Below are 23,427 nucleotides of genomic sequence, written 5' to 3'. Positions count from 1 at the left end.
CAAAGAAGCCCATAAAAAAAGAGGCCAAAGAAGCCCACCAAATAAAAAAATGAGAGAAAAAGAGAGAAGGGACAATGCTACTATCTCCTTTTACCACACTTGTGCTTCAAAGTAGCGCCATGATATTCATGATAGAGAGTCTCTTATATTGTCACTTTCATATACTAGTGGGAATTTTTTATTACAGAACTTGGCTTGTATATTCTAATGATGGGCTTCCTCAAAACGCCCTAGGTCTTCGTGAGCAAGCAAGTTGGATGCACATCCACTTAGTATCTTTTGTTGAGCTTTCATATATTTATAGCTCTAGTGCATCCGTTGCATGGCAATCCCTACTCACTCACATTGATATCTATTAATGGGCATCTCCATAGCCCGTTGATACGCATAGTTGATGTGAGACTATCTTCTCCCTCTTTGTCTTCATAACCACCACCATATACCACACATATTCCTATGTCCATAGCTTGCGCTCATGTATTGCGTAAGAATTGAAAAGGCTGAAGCACGTTAAAAAGTATGAACCAATTGCTCGGCTCGTCATCGGGGTAATGCATAAGGAGAGTATTTTCTGTGATAAAGATGAAGCATGGCCTAACTATATGATTTTGTAGGGATGAGCTTTCTTTGGCTATGCCATTTTGATAGGACATGATTATTTGCTAGTATGCTTCGAAGTATTACTATTTTTATGTTTTATAAGCTTTTATCTTGAATCATTTGGATCTGAACAATCATGCCACAATAAAGAGAAATACATTGAGAATTATGCTAGGTAGCATTCCACATCAAAAATTCTGTTTTTATCATTTACCTACTCGAGGACGAGCAGGAATTAAGCTTGGGGTATAATTTTTGTTGTTCCATGCTATTATATTACCTTTTTGGATGTTTATGGGCTTTGCTTTACAATTTTATATCATTTTTGGGACTAACCTACTAACCGGAGGCCCTGCTCGAATTGCTATTTTTTTGCCTATTTTAGTAATATCGAAGGAAAGGAATATCAAACAGAGTCCAAACGGAATGAAACCTTCGGGAGCGATCTTTTTGGAACAAACGCAATCCAGGAGACTTGGAGTGGACGTCAAGAAGTAGCCGAGGTGGCCACGAGGGTGGCCGGCGCGCCCAGTAAGGGTGGGCATGCCCCCCTGCCTTGTGGGCCCCTCGTGGCTCCCCTGACCGACATCATTCGCCTATATATATCTACGTACCCCGAAAACATCCAGGAGCACCACGAGAAATTGTTTCCACTGCCGCAACCTTCTGTATCCGCGAGATCCCATCTTGGAGCCTTCGCCGGCGCTCCGCCGGAGGGGGGATCAGCCAAGGAGGGCCTCTCCATCACCACCAAGGCCTCTCCGATGAGTAGTGAGTAGTTTACCACAGACCTTCGGGTCCATCGTTATTAGCTAGATGGCTTCTTCTCTCTCTTTGATTCTCAATACAAAGTTCTCCTTCCTATTCTTGGATATCTATCCGATGTAACTCTTTTTGCAGTGTGTTTGTCGAGATCCGATGAATTATGGGTTTATGATCAAGTTTATCTATGAGAAATATTTGAATCTCCTCTAAATTCTTTTATGTATGATTGGTTATCTTTGCAAGTCTCTTCAAATTATCAGTTTGGTTTGGCCTACTAGATTGATCTTTCTTGCCATGGGAGAAGTGCTTAGCTTTGGGTTCAATCTTGCGGTGTCCTTTCCCAGTTACAGTAGGGGCAGCAAGGCACGTATTGTATTTTTGCCATCGAGGATAAAAAGATGGGGTTTATATCATATTGCATGATTTTATCCCTCTACATCATGTCATCTTGCTTAAGGCGTTACTCTGTTCTTATGAACTTAATACTCTAGATGCAGACATGAGTCGGTCGATATGTGGAGTAATAGTAGTAGATGCAGGCAGGAGTCGGTTTACTTGTTGCGGACGTGATGCCTATATACATGGTCATGCCTAGATATTCTCATAACTATGCACTTTTTTATCAATTGCTCGATAGTAATTTGTTCACCCACCGTAATAATTATGCTATCTTGAGAGAAGCCACTAGTGAAACCTATGGCCCCCGGGTCTATCTTTTATCATATAAGTTTTCCATCTAATTTTATTTTCATCTTCTATTTTCCAATCTATATCATAAAAATACCAAAAATATTTATCTTATCTTATTATCTCTATCAGATCTCACTTTCGCAAGTTACCATGAAGGGATTGACAACCCCTTTATCGCGTTGGTTGCGAGGTTCTTGTTTGTTTGTGTAGGTGCGTGGGACTTTTGAGGAGCCTCCTACTGGATTGATACCTTGGTTCTCAAAACTGAGGGAAATACTTACGCTACTTTGCTGCATCACCCTTTCCTCTTCAAGGGAAAAACCAACGCATGCTCAAGAGGTAGTAGGTACTTACATGGGAGGAAGGAAGGAGGCCAGGGTAGTCGGCTATAATGGCCACCTATGTGTCGTCGTAGCTCGTCTAATAAAAGACTCCATCCTTGAAATCCATGAATATGTTCAGACCTTCTTCGTATCCTATAGCCAGGTCTTGATTATGCTCCTCCGGTTACGGAGCAGGGCAGTAGATCCCCTCGGCGACCTTTCTCCATTCCTATTAAAGGCAGTTGGATTACACTTGGTTATAAAACATACTTGAGAAAAAACAGATCAATTGAGGCCTATAACCGATGACTCACCTAGTCAATGGGAGTATACATGGAGAAACCTTCTCGGCACTTCAGGCGAGCGGTCTTCCTTTTCCCATTTGAAAAGATCGGCCAATGTGGTACCCAACACGGCAAAATTAGCCGGACCGTTGCGCCCACAACGTGTGGCGTCATCCTCACCATTATAATGCCACATGGGAAACCCCCTGGATTGAAGTGGCTGAACGCATCGCGTTATTGAAATCGACATTACCTCGACTATGGATAGTTTGGAGTGGGCAAGCATTCGGACCTTGTTCGCTAACAGCTTAACCTCCGCACTATCTTCTTCTTTGTAGCTTCGAAGACGTCAGCTGGCGTGCTTCTTTAAAGGAACTGAGGAGAATTCGGGAAGACCTTGCTGGATAGGGTCTGAAAGGACTACGTTGTCGATATAAAACCACTCTAAGGGCCACTCTTCGGATGCCTTCTTCAGAGTGTCGGCCAGGTATCCTGTTCCGCCTATGCGCCATACTTCGGCACCGCCCACCTCGAAAATAGATCCCTTCTGGGAGCGGGGGACAAGGTAGAAATATTTCCTCCATAAATCGAAATGGGCCTCGCAGCCTAGGAACAGCCCGCAGAGGACAACAAAACCGTGATATGTAAAATGGAGCCCGGCGTGAGGTTGTGTAGTTGGAGACCGTAGTACTCTAGAAGACCTCTGAGGAAGGGGTGGATTGGAAATCCCATGCCCCTCAGCAAAAAGGAAACAAAGCACACCCGCTCCCCTGGATTGGGATTGGGGAATTTCTCTGTCAGGGCTTCGCCATTGTAGGTGGTTAATCCCGCTCGAACAGGGACCAGATCCGATGGAGGGAGATATCCATGCACCTGCAGCGTGGCCAGTTAAGCGTGGGACACCGAGCAGCTCTCCCAGTCGCCTTCTTGAGGGCCTTGGGGATGCGAGGAAGAGCAAGGAGCGTTGGCCATCTTTGGTTGGTTTCTTATGGCAAGCCCAAAGGATTTTCGTCTGGTGAGGAATGGAATCTGAGATTCGATCTCTCTTTTATAAGCACCTTATCTACATGGTCAATGGGTTATTTGTAAAAATGCTAGACCCTTCGTATTCATCTGCCACGTGGGAGCCGAGGCGATGGCGGCGCGGAAGCTCGATGGTGCAATATTTAATGCAGAACCCGAACTATATAAAGCATAGTGAGGAACTTACCTTGCAAAAGCCGAAGACATAAAGCCGGATACAACATCATCATTGAAGGCAAGTACGCGGGCTACTGAGGGAGTCCTAGATTATGGGGTCCTTGGGAAGCCGACTTATGTCACATGGACTGAACTAACAGGTCATGAAGGTACAAGGACAGAAGGCCTCCTCCCGTGTCCGGATGGGACTCTCCTTTGCGTGGACGGCAAGCTTGGCGTCCGGATCAATAGTTTCCTTTCTCTGTAAACCGACTTTGTACACCCCTAGTCCCCTCCGGTGCCTATATAAACCGGGGGTTTAGTCTATAGGGGAGAACACAATCATATAGGATAAACACCTAGGGTTTAGCCATTACGATCTCGAGGTAGATCAACTCTTGTAACCCCTATATTCATCATAGTCAATCAAGCAGGAAGTAGGGTATTACCTACATTAAGAGGGCCTGAATCTGGGTAAACATCATGTCCCCTGCCTCCTTGTTACCTTCGATCTTTAGACGCACAATTTGGGACCCCCTACCCGAGATCTGTCGATTTTGACACCGACAAGTACCGCCATCGATTTGGCTCGTCTCCTGTGTCCTTATGTCATAATACGGTAAATTAAAAACATTCATAAACCAAAGTTTTAAAAACATAGACATGATTACTTTTGCATTGCTTCGCTCTAGCCTCGTGCTCTATATCTCGTCTGAATCTGTATACACTAGTAGAAAAACACTTAATAGTCCCGGTTCGTGAGGGCCTTTAGTCCCGGTTCATGAACCGGGACTAATGGGCCGTTACTAATACCTCCACCCATTAGTCTCGGTTCAAACTAGAACCGGGACTAATGTGCCTCCACGTGGCTCTGTGCGCCGAGCCCAGTCAGGGGGCCTTTGGTCCCGGTTGGTGGCACCAACCGGGACCAAAAGTCCATGTTTTTTTTTGAAAATTGGCTGCTTTAGGGGTTTTGGGGGTTATTTTTAGGTTGTTATATTAGCTAGCTGATAGAGAGAAGTGTCCTCTCTTATATCTTCGTCCTTGGTTTACCAACGCTGCTGCTATATATGTTCATTTTATCCGCTGATATAATAACTCATGCATGCTCGCATACATTAGCATATATAATAAAAGTACTCGTCCTACTAATCATGCATCATCATACAACTTCTACTCGTTATTAATAATAAGTCATACGATCATCATCCTCATAGTCATCGAACCCAACCCTGCATAATTGTTCTTAACACATGATCATCAGTATCAGGTAGGACGTAAACACCCTTAAGGTAAAATAGCATAAAACAATATAGACCCTGACTCTCCATTATGAAGAATGGCGATCATCCTGTCTCCAATTTTTGCCCTTCGCTGAATGTTGCTTCCAAGAAGCTCCTTACGACTGTCCATACATTTTTTCCATTCTTTGATTCTCATGTCTCCACTTATTTTAGAAACCCGGTATGGACAGTTGAGATTCGTAGGACGACCTGGTTGTATGTTCAAAACATGAAGGCTACCGTGTGTATACATCAGATGAGGCACACAATCATTCGGGATTATCTATTGAAAAACATAGTAATAACTTCGTAGTTAGCAATGATATGATGTACTAGTTTTAGAAGTGTGCAAAAAGATGCACGGATGTTGTAATAGTACAAAAATCTTACCAGGGTATCTCCATGGTAGTTACCGTAGTTCAACACGTGCACTAGTGGCACGTATTGACCATAATGTTGAGGAGTTCGATTGTAGACATTGTAATTCTCAAGATCAGTACAAAATGCGACCAGATGATTTTTCTCCTGATAAGTTAGTTCGGAGCCTTAGGTGTAGTAGGTTCTGTCTACCATCTTTCGCACATTCTTTGAAGAATGAAAATAAGCTGTCAATGGAGAATAAGTTGTCAACTATTTTGAAATAAAGAATATAAATTACTTAATAACTATGTTAAGCTCACATGGGGGAAGAATTGGAGGTGTATCCACAAGGACGAAAATCGTAGGTCTCTCTTGCTCGATTGTAGGATCACCAAGATCCATGGTAACAAGCATACCCTCATCAAAACCATACATCTTGCAAAGTGCTTCCCAATTTTTGCAACCAAAATGGGATACACTCTGAGCATTGTACAGCTTTACTTGAAAATCCACACCATGATGGGTACTTAGGATAATTTTTTTGGTTTCGAAACTTTCATGGTCTTCAAAACCCATCCTCTCCAAGACATAGCGTCTTGCAAAGCATGGGATAAGCTAGTCGAATTGGAAAAGATGAAAATATTGTCATGATTAAAATAGTTGAAGTCATGAGTAATTACGAAAAAACTATTATCGTCGGTTGCTTATTGTATGAACATCGAAGGTCTCCTCGAGCTTAATGCTGAAGCGACGATCTTCGTCCAGCACAATGAACCTGTCGCAGATACCTCGGTCGTCGTGGCACCAGTCACACTCCCCCGGGCGGTTTTCGTCGTCCGATGAGTACGACATTTCCGGCCTGCGTTCATAATTCAAATATTAAACTAGATCATTATTATTAATCACGGGTTGACTATCGATGATCGATGTACGTAGCTCCTCCTTTCATTCCCGAATGCATTATTATATCAAATTGTCTAGCACATGGGAATTAAGGAGAACTTATCCAATATGAGCATTCAATAAGCAAAACCAAATCATAAAATAAGCAAAACCAAATCATAAAATAAAGTATAGTATTCAAATTAGCATGCATTCAATAATTATAAGCAAAAGTACATCATCTCTTGGTGTCCGTACATCGTCGAATATTATCACTAATACAACTAGAACCGTAGCACCCGACGGGTATCGACGCAAGCGGTGGACACCCAAAGATAAGGAACCATCACAGGATCATAGCTCCAGTGAGATCCCTGAAGAACCTGCCAGGTATTGTCGAATCTGCCCTCCAATGCAACCATGTAGCGACGGACGTGCTCGTCCTCCTCGCTGACACGGTGACGTACCACCTCCGCGGTGTCCGGAATGCCTCACCACCGTCACTGGCCCACGCGACCGCCACCAAACAAGGATCGGGTCAACAACGGGCTGCCTCCTCACCAACATACGTCCCCCGGAAGGTAGCACCTCCCAATACCAGTCCGGCGGAGCCCAGTCCCGAACATGGCCCTGATCAAGCAGGCCTCCACCGCCGAGTCGACGACGACGAGGATGCGGGATAGGCATCGCCGACGTCGATGCGGCAACTACTTCTATATATAGTTAAATAAAAGTAGTTTTATTAATTAAATCAACTATCTAGTTCAACTACTAAGCACTTACTATAAATAAATAAGTAGTACTTACTAAAAACAAACTACTTCTATATATAGTAAAATAAATTAGTTTATTAAATCAACTAGCTAGTTCAACTATATATAAACTACTTCTTATTTTTTTCCTTTTTCTAAATACTACACATCTAATCTAACAAAAAAATCTAATATGACAAAAAAAATATATGAACTACATATCAAAATTACTACACATCTAATCTAACAAAAATAATCTAATTAATCTAACAAAAAAATCTAACATAATATAAACAAATTAATTACTACACATCTAATCTAACAAAAAAAATCTAATCAAACAAAAAAACTATGAACTACATATCTAAATTACTACACACATCTAATCTAACAAAAAATCTAATTAATCTAACAAAAAAATTTAACATAATATAAAAAAATTAATTACTACACATCTAATCTAACAAAAAAATCTAATCTAACAAAAAAATCTATGAACTACATATCTAAATTACTACACACATCTAACCTAACAAAAAAATCTAATTAATCTAACAAAAAAATCTAACATAATATAAACAAATTAATTACTACACATCTAATCTAACCAAAAAAAAATCTAATCTAACAACAAAATCTATGAACTACATATATCTAGATTACTACACATCTAACCTAACAAAAAAATCTAATTAATCTAACAAAAAAATCTAACATAATATAAACAAATTAATTACTACACATCTAATCTAACCAAAAAAAAATCTAATCTAACAACAAAATCTATGAACTACATATATCTAGATTACTACACATCTAACCTAACAAAAAAATCTAATTAAATCTAACAAAAAAATGACGGTGACGGCCGGCGAAGGCGATGGCGAGGTGCTCACGTACGACCTGCGACGGCAACGGCGAAGGCGACGGTGAGGTGCGGAGCGGGGCGGCGACGGCGACGGCGAAGGCGACGGCGAGGTGCGGAGCGGGGCGGCGACGGTGTCGAGGCGGCGCGACGCCGATCGGGGCGCGGCGCGGGCGGGCTGGGCGGGGCGCGCGGGGCGGGGCGGGGCTGGGCGGGGCGGCGTGGCGGGGCGGGGCGGCGACGGCGAGGTGGCGGCAGGGAGACGCGCGGCGACGGGAGTGGAGCAGGAGAGATCGAAAACTGTTAAGTCCTGTATATATAGCAAGTGCATCGGTCCCGGTTGGTGGCTCCAACCGGGACTAATGCCCCCTTTCGTCACGGTTGGTGCCACCAACCGGGACCAAAGGCCTCTTTTCAGCAGCCCAAAGGGCCGGAAACGAAGACCTTTGGTCCCGGTTGGTGGCACCAACCAGTACCAAAGAGTGGCATTGGTACCGGTTGGTGCCACCAACCGGTACCAATGGACCCGTCTAACTACTTTTTTATTTTCTGCAGCTGTTTTTTTGTTGATTCTTCCTGCAGCTGTTTTTTTAGTCCCACCTCGTCAAGCGAGAGGCACTCGCAGCTGTTTATAAGCCCTGAGTGCAGAGACGATGACGAAGAGGCCCAATGCTCCTGCACGTTGGTTAGCTTCAAGTCTTGAGGAATACGGTAGACTGCACAGAGCTATGTGCAGTGCAGTTGACACTATTCCGAAAGGCTTGAAGCAAATTAACAAGCATTGCGCCTCTTTTTTATTTTTAATGACTTATTACAACTGAGAAATAAAAAGAAAAAAATAAATATAGCTGAAAAGAAAAAAAAACTATATAGAAAACTACTCAGAAATGAATTGAAGCAAAAAATAGTTGTGATTAACTATAGTAAAAAAGGAGCATAGATGCTTATTTTTAATGACTTATTACAACTCAGAAATAAAAAGAAAAAAATAAATATAGCAGAAAGAAAAAAAACTATATAAAAAGATACTCAGAAATGAATTGAAGCAAAAAATAGTTGTGATTAACTGTACTAAAAAAGGAGCATAGATGCTTATTTTTAATGACTTATTACAACTCAGGAATAAAAAGAAAAGAAAATAGTTGTGATTAACTTTACTAAAATATGAGCATAGATGCTTATTCTTAATGACTTATTACAATTAAAAAATAAATAGAAGAAAAAATAGTTATGATTAACTTTACTAAAAAATGAGCATATATGCTTATTTTTAATGACTTATTACAACTGAGAAATAAAAAGAAAACAAATAAATATAGCTGAAAAGGAAGAAAACTATATAGAAAACTACTCAGAAATGAATTGAAGCAAAAATAGTTGTGATTAACTGTACTAAAAAAGGAGCATAGATGCTTATTTTTAATGACTTACTACAACTCAGAAATAAAAAGAAGAAAAAATAGTTGTGATTAACTTTACTAAAATATGAGCATAGATGCTTATTTTCAATGACTTATTACAATTCAAAAATTAATAGAAGAAAAAATAGTTATGATTAACTTTACTAAAAATGAGCATAGATGCTTATTTTTAATGACTTATTACAACTCAGAAATAAAAAGAAAAAAATAAATATAGCAGAAAAGAAAAAAACTATATAAAAAGCTACTCAGAAATGAGCATAGATGCGCTTATAGAGGAAATTCAAATTAAATTCATAACAAATTTCAAGAGAAATTCGTATGAATTTAGCCTAAATTCCCTATATAAGGGCATCTATTTTCATTTTCAGAGAAGCTCAATAAGGCAGAGAGGGAGGGGCTTATAAACCGGTCTGATTCCCCTCCGGTTGGCGAGGTGGGACTAAATTTTGGCCGCAACGAGGACCAACCCTTTAGTCCCGGTTGGTGGCTTGGACCGGGACTAATGGTCGTCCTTTGGTCCCAGTTCAGGCCACCAATCGGGACCAATGGTGGTGGGCCAGGAGCGAGGCACATTGGTCCCAGTTCATCCCACCAACCGGGACCAATAGGTCCAGACGAACCGGGACCAATGGCACACGTGCCCGGCCGGCCCCTGGGGCTAACGAACCGGATCCAATGCCCCCATTGGTCCCGGTTCTGGATTGAACCGGGACTAATGGGCTGGATCGGCCTGGACCATTGGCCCCTTTTCTACTAGTGATAGATATACATAGATATATAGATATAGATATAGATATAGGTATTTCTTGGGAGTTTAGAATTAATTAGTATAGATATATATATAGAGATAGAACGATAAAGGGTGTTCTTTATACACTCATAATGTCATACCATGTGGATACAAACAGAATTGAGTATACACATGGCCTCTGCACAAGTAGGATGCACATAGCCAAAAAAAAGACTCATATGGGTCAAGGCGATGCAAACGACCCACTGCAGCAAAATCTCAACTACTACCACTTACATTGACAATACATGGACGACGTGAAGGTTCCCCCAACAGCGACACCTTCAACAAGAAAACGATGCATGGACATCAACGTCACCGTTTCCAACCATATACGCCAGATCGTGGATTTTTCACCCAGAAGAAAAAGACCGAGTAAGCTCCAGACAGTGCCTTCAACAAGGGAGCATAAACCGTCACTACCAGCTACACCTAGAGAAGGTTAGACCTAGGTTTTCATCCAGAAACTCGAGATCCGGTATTCAAAGAACACCATCATAGACGAAGTCCTCTATATTGCCTCCACCAACTTGCACGTGGAGAAGTCATGCAGCAATATCCCGAACAACACAGGAATTGCGGATCAATGTGAACACCATATACCATTTGCTGAGACGACAGATCTGACAACGCAGACAATGGTCGTGCAATGCTAGCACTTGTGCCAATGTGGAGCACGCCCTGACAGTAACCGGAGCACAACAGATATCCAGTGAAGACGAACCATCATGAGGGCGGGAGCCATGAGGTAGGCTTGCACGCGAATCCGGATGGACAAGTCACATGGCACCACCGAGCATGCACTGCAATGTGTGGAACAAAACGCGAAGAGGTAACTGCAATAGCGCATCATATCATGTCCAGTTTCTCTTCTTTCTCTCGATCAGATCGATCGATCGCAATCTCGGTCATCATGGCCACACAATTAAGAGTGGCTAAAGAAAAAATATCTTGTTTGATTACTGCTGCCATTGGCGAAAGATCTCTATATCCCGTCTGAATCCGTATAGATATATAGATATAAATATAGATAGATAGATAGATAGATAGATAGATATGGATAGATAGATAGATAGATATAGATCGATAAAGGGCGTTCTTCATTAACTCATAATATCGCATCAAGTAGATACAAACAGACCTCTGCACAACTAGAATGCACACAGCCGAAAATAAAAAAAAAGGAAAAAAGACCCATAGGGGTCAAGGCGATGTGAACGACCCACTACAGCAAAATCTCAACTACTACCACTTACATTGACAATACGTGGACGATGTGAAGGTTCCCCCAACAGCGACACCTTCAACAAAGAAACGATGCATGGACATCGACGTCACCGTATCCAACCATATAGGCCAGATCGTGGATTTTCACCCAGAAGAGAAGGACTGAGTAAGCTCCAGACAGTGCCTTCAACAAGGAAGCATAAACCGCCACTGCCAGGTACACCCAGAGAAGGTTAGACCTAGGGTTTTCACCCGGAAACTCGAGACCCGGTATTCAGAGAACACCGCCATAGACGAAGTCCTCTATACACCGCCACCAACTTGCCTGTGTGGAGAAGTCATGTAGCAATGTCCCGAACAACACGGGAATCACGGATCAACATGAACACCACATATCATTTGCTGAGACGGCTGATCTGACAACAGCACTGCATGCTAGCACTTGCGCCAAGCCGCCAATGTGGGGCACACCCTGACCATCACTGAAGCATGACGGATATCCAGTGAAGACGAACCATCATGAGGGCGCGAGCCATGCGGTAGGCTTGCACGCGAAGCCGGACGGCCAAGTCACATGCAGCATCACCGAGCATGCAATGCAATGCGTGGACCAAAACGCCAAGAGGTAACTGCAATAGTGCATCATATCATGTTCAGTTTCTCTTCTCTCGATCGCAATCTCGGTCATCATGGACACACAATTAAGAGTGGCTAAAGAAAAAGGGAAGATCTTGTTTGATTACTGCTGCCATTGGTGAAAGATCTCCTTCCTACCCCGCATTGCTTGATTACTGTTGCATTGCTTCGCTCTCGCCTCGTGCTCTATATCTCGTCCGAATCCGTCGAGTAGATACTAACTGCCGCGTTCGTCCTCTTCCTATCCTGCCGATCAACAAGTGTGATACATATGCGCAGCCCAAGCGAAGGCAACCGACCTTGGCTTGCACATATCTTCTTCTTGTTCCAGCGGCATGCGTGCGTGTGCGTCTTGGTGACTTGGTGTACTCTACTACGTGGTGGTATAGCGCGAGACAGAATAGAGAGCGCGATATATATGGGGAGCGGCAGGTTGTTGTTGCCGACGGTGGTGATGCTGGCGCTCAACGTGATGTCCGCGGTGATGGTGGCGCTGGTCAAGGTGGCCATGGCCGGCGGCCTCGACCCGCTCGTGCTCGTCACGCTGCAGCAGCTCGCCGCCGCCATCTTCCTCTGCCCCATCGCGCACTTCATAGAGGGGTGAGGGAGTCCACACGACATCCATCCATTTCGATTGCATGAAGCAACATATGTAGCCTTTCTCTCATCTTCGTGTTGATTGGTCTCATCCATCAGCAAGTCGAGGCCCAAGATGACGCTCCAGATCTTCGCCTACCTCTTCGTCAGCGCCGCGCTCGGGTACTTTTCCATTCATTGATCAAATCTTCTCCGTTTGATCTTCAAATCAACAACGTTTGGATCATATGGTGTACACGATCGATCTTGCATGGTGGCACGCAGAGCGGCGATGAGGCAGTACATGGTCTTCGTGGGGCTGCGCTACACCACGGCGACCTTCGTCAGCGCCTTTTCCAACATCGCGCCCGTGCTCACCTTCGTGCTCGCCGTCGCCACCCGCTCCGAGTCGCTCCACCTCAGGGCCGCCACCGGCGCCGCCAAGCTCGCCGGCACGCTCGTCTCGCTCGCCGGCGCCATGCTGCTCACCTTCTACAGAGGCGTGGCCCTCACCCACCCAAACAGCGCCCACCAGCTCCACCGCTCCCCTTCATCCCCGCCGTCGCCAGGAGCGGACTCCGGCAGGCGGTGGACGCTTGGCACGGTGGCGATCCTCGGCAACTGCGTCTGCCTCGCCTGCTGGTACCTGCTCCAGGGCAGGATCACCAGGAAGTACCCCTACGTCTACTCCTGCAACGCCTTCCTGTCCACCTTCAGCTTCCTCCAGGTCGTCGTCGTCGGCCTCTGCGTGAAGCACAACCTCGCCTCCTGGATCATCACCAACAAGCTCCAGATCCTCACCATCCTCTACTCCGTAAGCTTCTGAATTGCTTGCGACGGTATGCCGCCGATCGTCGTAACTGATTAATTGTGCCTGAACTGAATGAATTCAGGGCGTGGTGGCGACGGGCATGTCCTTCGTGCTGCTGACGTGGTGCATCCAGAAGCGGGGGGCGGTGTTCGTCGCCGCCTTCGTCCCGGTGTCGCAGGTCATCGTCTGCATCATGGACTTCACCGTCCTGCATGAACCGCTCTACCTTGGAAGGTGCAAACATACATACTGCTTACCCATGGCATGGCATGGCGTGATTGGCATCTGACACTCATGCTTTGCAAACGTGTATGCATGCATGCAGTGTGGTGGGATCTGTGATTGTGATATGTGGCCTGTATCTTCTGCTGTGGGGCAAGAGGCAGGAGGCCTTGCAACAGCATCCAGAAGGTGCTAAAGATGACCAAGAACAACAGCAGCAGCAGCAAGTGCAATCGCAGCCATGACTGAAGATTGAGAGACAGAGATCCTCAATTGGGTGTTAACAAGTGCAGCAAATAAGTTTTACAATAATTTTTCCATGTTCTAGTAATTATTGTGATCACTATTCTGCCGCAAATTAGGCTTCACGATGGTTTCATTCACGAAGTTGTTTAGGTTCAGGATGCTATTATAAATATGTAGTGTACTATATGTAGCAATATTTTTAGAAATTATCATGTGACTATTATTAGAAGATATGGCGTGATGGTTGCTGAATACAATAGATTTGAAAATTAATTCGCTAGGTCAGTTTCGATCACACAACCTCACAATACTACACGCGGGCTAATTACCGGCGCAGCTGAAGAGACTTGTTGCTCAATATCTAGCTCGGGGTTTTAATAACGCGGTATTGTTATATCGAGCGTCTTCTGAAAATTCAAACACTAGTTTTTTTGGATGAAGTAAATACTTTTTGAAACGCGGAATATATAAACAAGTTCAAACAAAATATTCGAGATTTGACGATTTTTTATTTTGTGATTTTTTTTTAGAAAATGGAAATAATTTTTGGAAGTTAGCATAATAGTGGAAATACGAACATTTTTTAAACTCTGAACAAAAATTGAAAATACGAACATTTTTTTTAGTACGTAAACGAAATCTAAAAGATGAAATTTTTTTGGAGAAAACGATTTTTTTAAAAGAAAACAAATTTATGAAAAGATCATCTTTTTTAAAATTCCCAAATTTTTATAAATTTGTGAACAAAAAATGAAAACAGGAACATTTTTTTCTCAAACATTTTTTGTAAAGCGAGAACATATTTTGAATTGGTGAACAATTTTTGAATGGGAATAGTTTTTTGAAACTCTGAACAATTTTGAAAAAGAAAAAACTTTTTTTGAATTTGGAGCAAATATTTGAAATTCTCGAACTTATTTGGAAATAAAAAGCGAAAAGGAAAAAAATGAAATAGATATAAAGGAAAATAAAAAGTACAAAAGAAACAAAACAGAAAAATAGGAAAACAGAAAAGACGCTGAACGAACATTCTGGATGGTTCCAAAACCTGCTAGGAAACTTCTAGAAAGTTCCCAAAACCAGAACTACCTACAGCAGGAGATGGGCCGGCCCAGTTGATAGCTCCCTTGTGGACTGTTTGACCTAGAGAGCGTCAAATAGGGTTTTCCATCAACATCCAACTTCATCCGACTTTGCTCTCGTTTTTATCTGTTTCAGTTTCAGTTGTAGTACGTTTTCTTTTTCTTTTCTTGTTTATACGTTTTCCTTTCCTAGGCACCTGCATGCGCGCTGGGAACTGAATTAGGCATGGCCTGCTTTGGGAGAGTGTGCTCTGCTTTGGCCTTAATGGAAGAGCATGACAACTTTACACTAGTCAGTCGTTGAGAGAGACAAAACTTTGCACACATATGGTTGTTTGCAACTGCAACACTTTCCTTCCTGGAAAACTAACATTCCCTCAGGTTTTATTGGTTCACCATCGTGGATGCACTACTACTACCACTCGCCATAGTGCGTTGCTTCGGTTTAACTCTCGGTTGGGTTGCTCACTATTCTGCGCACGCCTCCGAGAGATAGACGGAGGTAGCTGTGTTTGGCCCAATAGGTTCGATGTTTAGGTTTTATTTCTATTTCTATGCAAGCAGAAAGGGGTTTCATTTTTAAATAGTATATATCAAACCTTTTCCTTAATGTATATAAAAATCATATTATATCAAAATAACTACATTGGAAACAATTATTTCCAGACAAGAAACGTTTCCACAAATAATTTTTACTTTGCAAATAACTCATTTAGGAATTTATAAATACAAAATGAATAAGAGGATTTAATAAATAAAAAATTTGTTTTGAAATATCCCAAAATTGCAAGCGTACTATTTTGGGGAAGTCCTTTCATCCCCTCTCTTTATTTTAAGTAAGATAAAAAATCCAGATGAACTCCAAATAAAACATTTATTCACCATATTGGAGAAAGTTGTTCTATCCTCTCTCTCTCTCTCTCTCTCTCTCTCTCTCTCTCTCTATATATATATATATATATATATATATATATATATATATATATATATATATGTATATATATATATATATATATATATATATATATATATATGTATATATATAGTTGGAAAATATTTCAAAATGCAAATCTCTTTTGAGCTTGAAACAAATATTCCCTCTCAATGAATTATGTTCATTGCATACTTAGTCATCCAAGCCTTGTAATCGATTCATGCGTGTTTATCTGATTTGTTTCCTGTTGTCAGTTGCGTGATTGCTGTACGCGTGTCTTGGGCTTGCTACCGCCTTCTACGCGTGTCTTGGTCTCCGTCCCTTCAGTGAATTTTTGCAAGTAGCAGAACCTTCTACTATAAGAAAAAAGAAATGTTTTCTTTTTTTTTGCAGAAAAAGAAAAGGTCACTTGGAATGTTCTACTGCCGAGCCAGTAAGCTAGCTAGCCACTTGGCTGTATGCAGTACCAGTGTACCACTGCACGCATGCAGCTCAGCCCCGAACCCCAAACTGGCCATGCCCATCTTGGCATTCTCCATTGCAAGATTGGAAACACCATTAAAATTCACATCAGTAGTATAGCAGCTGCACCTACAGCACTACAGCCTAGCCGGGTTAACGTGCGCGATGCCTGGAAATAGTGATATACTCCCTCCGTCCCAAAATAAGTGACTCAAAAATGACTCAACTTTATACTAACATTAGTACAAAGTTGAGTCACTTTTGAGTCACTTATTTTGGGACGGAGGGAGTATATGTTAGTGTACTACTAATTGACGAACACGGCATATATAGTCATCAGCCATACAACTTTAGTCTGATCTTTTTCTTTTCGAATGGTACGTTCCTCTGATCTCAGTGAGAGAAAATGTGCAGCTCTGCAAATACAGTGGACAGCACATAATATGTAAACCCGGTTTTTCTTTTCTTGTTTTTTTTTCTTTTCCTGGCACCTGCATATACGCGCAGGGGTTTGAATTAGGCGTCTCCTGCTTTGGGACACTCTGCTCTGCCTGGGTCTTTTTTCTTTAGCAGACCAATTTTACACTAGTGTTGAGATAAAATTAGCATGTGAGATGCGCGAATGCAGAATGCAGAATTGGTAGCAACTGCAACTGCGCTGGCCGAATGCAGAATTGCCTTTTTTTTCTTGAGGAAAGAAATGCAGAATTAGATGGGCAGGCTATAACATTCGACGGATTTCTTTTTAATTTTTTTGAGGGGTATACATCTGATGGAGTGACGGAGGCCAAACGGGTGGGCCACCATGTATCAAAGGAAAAATAAACATTAGTCTATGATGTGAACGAAAGGACATTTTTTTCCCTATCTTACTCGTAGGATTTGGGACACATGACATCTCATTTCATACAAGTTTTTTATTCCTATGATATTTCTATCCTATGAGCCAAACGAGGCCTAAGACCTGTTAATGCTAATGATAGTAATTCTATATTAGGACCACACGTACTACTACTATTCTTTGCACGGCACATGCTTAAGTTTCTTCAACCACCCCACAGATCCCTACATGCATGGACGGTTGGTTTCACGTGGCACGTACAGTTTCTTCCGTGTCCAAGTCGGAAGAGAAGCACAACCCCGGGAGTAGGCAGCAGCACATCACTTTCACCGGTACATTCCATGCATGGATGGTCACCAACGGGACCATTTCCCCTGCGGATGTTTCCGGTTCGTTCTCGCCCACGCCCACCCGCTGGAATGATGTTATCAAAGAAGCATACATTGCTTCAATCAGGGCCATATTTTCTCGTTCAACAGTAGCTTTTGTGGCAAAAACACCAAAGGGAAGCAGCCATGGAAGCACAACTGAAACCAGCAGCCAGTGGCACACATTGCTCTCCGGCACATGCATGGCCTCCGTTACTTTGCTCAATGATTCGGCATGGAACCGCGAAGGTACACGGCCCAGTTTGTGGACCTTGTAAACTATGAAAGAAGTAAAAATTAGTACTAAGTTTAGTTAAAAATTAGAATACGGCCCAGTCTTTGCACCTCAAATCATGTCCGGGGTGGACGTGAATAAAAAAATATAAAAATTAGAATGAAATGACTAAAAAAAGTAAATAATGCATTTAAAAAAAACATAAAACATATATACGGGGCACGGCCACAAAACGGCCCAGTTTCCACGGCCACTTAAAAGTCCCAGTTTCATAATTAACATAAAAACAAAATAAAAAACGCCTCCCGCGCGCTTCTGCCGCGCCCGTTGGTGCCGTGGCCGTCGCCGTCTTCACTGGCCGCCGGTGCGGGGAGGTGGAGGTGGAGGTGGCGACGGAGACGGGGAAGGCGACGGCGTGGGCGTTAGGCCGCGCACCCGCATACGCTCGCGCGCCTCTGCACGTGGCCGCCGCGGCCCCGACACGGTGCCGGCGAAGTACGACGCGCGGCGCGTGTCGTGCTCGTCCTGGAGCCATGTGTCCCACAGCGTGAAGTCGGGGCGTACCTGTGGTCGTAGTACAGGTCGTCGGGGAGGAGGCGGCGGCGGCGCTCGATCTCATCGCACCGGGCACGGCCGCTCGCTGGCACCGGCGGGATGGGGACCCGGTCCGCGGAGAGGTGCCAACCGTTGGGGAGGTGGATGTCGCTCCACGGGACCGGCGTCCTCGTCTCCCAGTACCTCCGGCACACGTCCGCGGCGATGTACTGCGATCGCGCTCGCCGGCCAGCCTAGGGCCAATGGTGAAGGGAGCCGGCGCGGGGGCTCGACGGGAGGAGCGCGGCGGTGACTCGGGCTCCTCCTTCTTCACGGATCCGCGGCGGCGGCCCGAGGAGGAGCCGGCCTCGCGATCGTGCTTCCCCTTGCGGCCATAGTTCCAAAGGCCCATGGTGCGGCCGGCCGGCGAGGTCGACGACGGGGAGTTAGGGTTTCGAGCGTGTCAGGTTTCGAGGGGGCAGAGAGGGGCCAGAGTGGGAAGTGTGGACGACGACCGGTCCACGGCTTCCCATTTAAAAAGGACGACGACCCGGAGCTGTGCGGATGACAGGTGGGGCCACCCGCCCGTGCGCATTTATTTTGGCGGGTGGGAGGTAGGTGGCCGCCTGCCACGCGGCCCCGACGCGGACGCCCGTTCGCTGTCCGCCGCGACCCAAACCCGGCGCAAGTTGGCGCTCGAAATGGGTCGGCCCGGACACAAAACGGACCAGATGGGTCCAGGCCGTCGTGCGCTGGGCCGCCTGGTTTGTTCGTTTTGCCTCAAACGGACGGGGCCGGACAAGATAGGGTCGCGCGGTGGAGTTGGCCTTACTCTCTTCATTCCTGCTAGTAAAGCTAAACGTACAGGAGGCATGGGGAATGCAGGGTTCATCATGAAATGTGCTTTTCAGAATCCCTTGAGGATGTTGTGGCTTTTGATTGCAAAAAAGTGGAGCTGGAGCCACAGCAGACTTTGCATCAAAACTGCAATGTTCTCTGAATGTGGTTTCTGGACAAGGGTCAATCAGCATTCCTGAAAAGAACAGAACTGATGACATACTAGGACCCGACATACTACTAGTCAAGCTTGTGTCATTAATGAATGAATTAATGAGGAATGAAAAAAAATCATTTAGGTTAGGGTTAAAACTTAACAGCACGACATTTCTTTTCTTTACTTGAGTTAATGGTGTATATAGCTTCCCGCAAAAAGAAAATGGTGTATATAGCACAGGCAAGAGATTTGTCATCTACGAGCAAGCATGACGTCAGGGTGAGCTGTGCTCGCCTAGATAATTGGTGACCACACAACTGATTTCCTTTGTGCAGCACGATAGAGTTTTCATGGAAGAATGATGCATATAGCTATTACAAGTTTTCTTGTTCTGAAGCAGTTTCTCTGAGCATCTGTCATGCAAGTGGTTTCCTATCAGAAGCAGGTGCAAGGTGTACTAGGCGTGTGACCACAGATAGTAAATTGTTCAGAGTTCAGACGTGCAATTACTATCATAATCAATGCTGGACAGGACAGAAACCTACAGGGATTTTGAAGCTAAGGTTTGGAATTCTCTCACTGGTGACAATGGATGGTAACCTTACAGCGATTCACCAAACTGGCCACTCGCCCACTCAATCACTGATATACTCCCTCTACGTTCCTAGCTAGTGTGAGCCAGCCAAAGACAAAACACGCGGTTTGGATCATCATTAGCCCTCGTTTTGACCTCTTCTTCTTCCTTCTTCATGTGATCCACAACACTCTGGCCATTAACTCTTGCCGCCTCTCTGGCCATTACTAACTCTCTTACCAGCTCTCGGGCCATTAACTGCTTTTTCTTCGCCCCAAGGCAGCCATACATGGCATTTTATTTGCTTAAGTCTACTCAACTCGGACGATGAACTCTGTACAATCGATAAAAGGGTGTGTGCAATCACTCGATGCAATGGTTGATGACGTTCCCCTCCTTTGGAAAAAAAAAGAAATTGTTGCCAGCTCTTGGGCCAACAAATGTGGAGTCATTTGTTAGAATATTTGGGCATGGGCAATAGCTAATTCCACTCAAAGGCCCATGTATGGCAAGAAATGCCGAGTTGTAATATTTAGTCCCACCCAACTAGTGGAGGTAAAGTTTGACCGAAATACTAATTAAGGAGTACTCCTTACGAAGATCACTCCAATTTCTCAGCTTGCGACAAGTGGCGCACTGCATGTGCGTCACTTGTCGCAACCTGGGAGTTTTTCCTTTTTTTAGATCCGTTTATTCAAAATGTTTTATCTCTTAAACCGTGCGTCCAAATCTCGAACCGCTTTCGCCATTGGATTCCTCGCGTCGAGATCTTCAAAACTAGATCCCATGTTGATAGGTTTTGACGAACTTTTTTTTCCACGAAAAAACCGGACGGAAAAAACCGACGAAAAAACCGAACCGGAAACACGGGTTTTTTCCCTTTCCAAAAGAGGCACGCCCGTGCCTCTGACGAAAGCACAACCGTACCTCTGGCGGAAGCAAAACCGTGCCTCTCGCGAAAAAAAAACAGAAAACGCGTTTTTTTCCTTTTCCGAAAGAGGCATGCCCGTGCCTCTCGCGAAAGCACAACCGTGCCTCTGGCGAAAGCAAAACCGTGCCTCTCGCGAAAGAAAAAAAAAACAGAAAACGCGTTTTTTCCCCTTTCCGAAAGAGGCACGCCCGTGCCTCTGGCGGAAGCAAAACCGTGCCTCTCGCGAAATAAAAAAAAACAGAAAACACATTTTTCCTTTCCGAAAGAGGCACGCCCGTGCCTCTCGCGAAAGCACAACCGTGCCTCTGGCTGAAGCAAAACCGTGCCTCTCACGAAAAAAATACGTTTTTTTGCGCAAAATAATTATTTTTTTCGAAAAAAAAAATTTGGTCGAAAAGCTAGGGAAGACCGGTAGAAAACCAAAACGTAAAAAAACCCCAAAAAAACCTTTTAAAAAGCCGAAAACGCGTGCGTAAAAATAAAAAAAAAACAAAATTCGAAGGGAGCGCCTAGAGCGCGACACGTGGCGAATGGCTGGGAGCGCGCCAAGTGGCGCTGATCGTTGCGAGGCTCCCGAAGGAGCGCTCGTTAATTAGTTGCTCCCAAGTTTGACCTTCTTATATAAGGAAGTCTCTTTCTCAGGGTCTGGGCCGCCACGTCTGGTTTGGCACCTCTCATGACCCTCGTTGTATCCCACATCATGTGGATTTCGGTGATGAATAAATGAATATTTCACCCCTCAGAAAAACAATATAAGGAAGTCTCTTCATTTCAGTAAGTGATGGGTATGAGGACAAAATGAGAACCCACACACATGTGTTCGCATCCTTTACCGAGCTCAGGGACCGGCCATGCGTATATTATCCACCAAAATCTCGTACTCCCTCTGTAAACAAATATAGAAGCGTTTAGATCACTACTTTAGGGACTTTAGTGATCTAAACGCTCTTATATTTCTTTACAGAGGAAGTACATGACCTGGCATGAGTGGCTTCCTTTCATTGATTTATTTTTTGGGTTTTCTGACCATTAATTTTGCTAGTTGGAAACCTAATTGGGTTAGACCGTGATCCTGACATGCCGGTTCTCCTTTATAAATGACATATCGGCCACCATCGAAGATACATCAAATTGAGCTAGGGCTTTACCCCTTGTTGCTTTTCTGTCGTCATTGTAGTCTACTCCATCCTGATCGCATGCAGGCATCGATTAGGAAAGTCTTGCTCTAGTGACCGCACAAAGAGAGGGCGAATAAGGTTTTTGAGAAGCGCTTCACGCGATTGCTCATGTTTCTTCACCACAGGTCGTCTTCCTCTCAAATCAGGCAGCGTTATGCATCACCGTCTCCATCGTTGTCCACTTCCGTCGGTATTTGGCAACATCTTCATCAACAACATTGCCCCTGCAATAGCCACAACTATTTCATCTACAAATGAACAGTACGTGTGACATGTTTAAGTCTACTCTTTTAATTATGGTTGATGCATGTATGATGTTGTTGTTCATGTCATTGGACTAATTAGTGCGATCGACATATACATGCCAATAGTTGCTTTAATCATGATTTATGTTCTTGAATTCAACATAAATTTAACTAATCACCCAACGATCCAAATAGCTTAATGTAGGCAATTTCTTGAATTAACTATGCCTGATTTTTCTGATGCATCAAGGCTGGATAAATTGACCAGTATTGACTTTTAGCCTTTGAAAGTATTCTTTGTTAGTAATGGCGACCTCGAAGGAACGATCTTCGATGATGATCGGAGAAAATTCGTGAAAGCCAATACTATCTTTGTGGAATGTGTCCGATTTATTCAATGCTCGATTACCAGATTATGACAGTTGATGTCAGTCGACTTAACCAATGAAGCTGACACTTTTTGATGGCAGATCACTCTTGTGGTGTTTTCTCAGTAAGACCAATGTAACCGGGTTCTGTCTTTCACAGGCAACATATTTGAAAAACAAAGGTCCCACTCAGGGTTAAGATTCTAATATGGTTTGTAGTACAATAAGCATGCCCTTTGTGATATCCATCATGGCCATGCAAGAAAAGGTGGCCATCGTCACAAAACGTCACGGTCTTAGGCCCTGTTGAGCAAGCAGTAATAATCCAAGGCCTAATCACTTGGCATCTGCCCGGGGAGGCAATGCCACGAGCGGACCACTGTTAAACCACCATTGTGGAGGTGCACTAAACAACAGAGGCTACGACAACAACCACCTCCAGGCTCTGCAGGAGCCCATTGTTTTGTTTTTACCTGCCCTCTGCGCCACATAAAAACGCAGGCACGGGACGTGAGTGCATGGCTTAGGAAACAGGGGGCTACTTATCTTGTGTCCTATTATGTGTCACCCGCCACAAAGAAGCAGCACTGCACTGAGCATGAGGATTGCAAATCCAAGAGGATCATTTCCTCATTATTCTGAGAGCAGTGACATGCAATGCGCGCGCGCATGATCGGTCCATCGATCATTGTGAGATCACCGGAAGCTGCCTTTTGGCCGCCCACGTCGATCGCACCAACACTTTTCATGATGAACACGGTAGACA

At 44.1% G+C, this 23,427-nt stretch overlaps 1 protein-coding gene across 1 annotated transcript; it reads left to right on the top strand.

The window, feature by feature from the left end:
* Positions 1-12,452: 12,452 nt before the first annotated feature.
* LOC123082985 (WAT1-related protein At3g30340-like) lies at positions 12,453-14,119 on the top strand. Its single transcript, XM_044505154.1, has 5 exons — positions 12,453-12,660; positions 12,757-12,819; positions 12,922-13,450; positions 13,530-13,681; positions 13,773-14,119. The coding sequence occupies exons 1-5, from the start codon at positions 12,479-12,481 to the stop codon at positions 13,912-13,914; spliced, it is 1,068 nt and encodes a 355-aa protein (XP_044361089.1). The 5' UTR covers positions 12,453-12,478; the 3' UTR covers positions 13,915-14,119.
* Positions 14,120-23,427: the final 9,308 nt, after the last annotated feature.

This window comes from Triticum aestivum, chromosome 4A (genome assembly GCF_018294505.1).
Source record: "Triticum aestivum cultivar Chinese Spring chromosome 4A, IWGSC CS RefSeq v2.1, whole genome shotgun sequence".
Classification (NCBI taxonomy): Eukaryota; Viridiplantae; Streptophyta; class Magnoliopsida; order Poales; family Poaceae; genus Triticum; species Triticum aestivum.
This window is presented reverse-complemented; position numbering and strand designations above follow the sequence as displayed.

Coding starts and splice junctions, on each gene's coding strand:
- LOC123082985 (XM_044505154.1), top strand. CDS start 12,479: ATGGGGAGCGGCAGGTTGTTGTTGCCGACGGTGGTGATGCTGGCGCTC. Junction 12,820..12,921: donor TTCGTCAGCGCCGCGCTCGG/GTACTTTTCCAT, acceptor GGTGGCACGCAG/AGCGGCGATGAGGCAGTACA. Junction 13,682..13,772: donor GAACCGCTCTACCTTGGAAG/GTGCAAACATAC, acceptor GCATGCATGCAG/TGTGGTGGGATCTGTGATTG.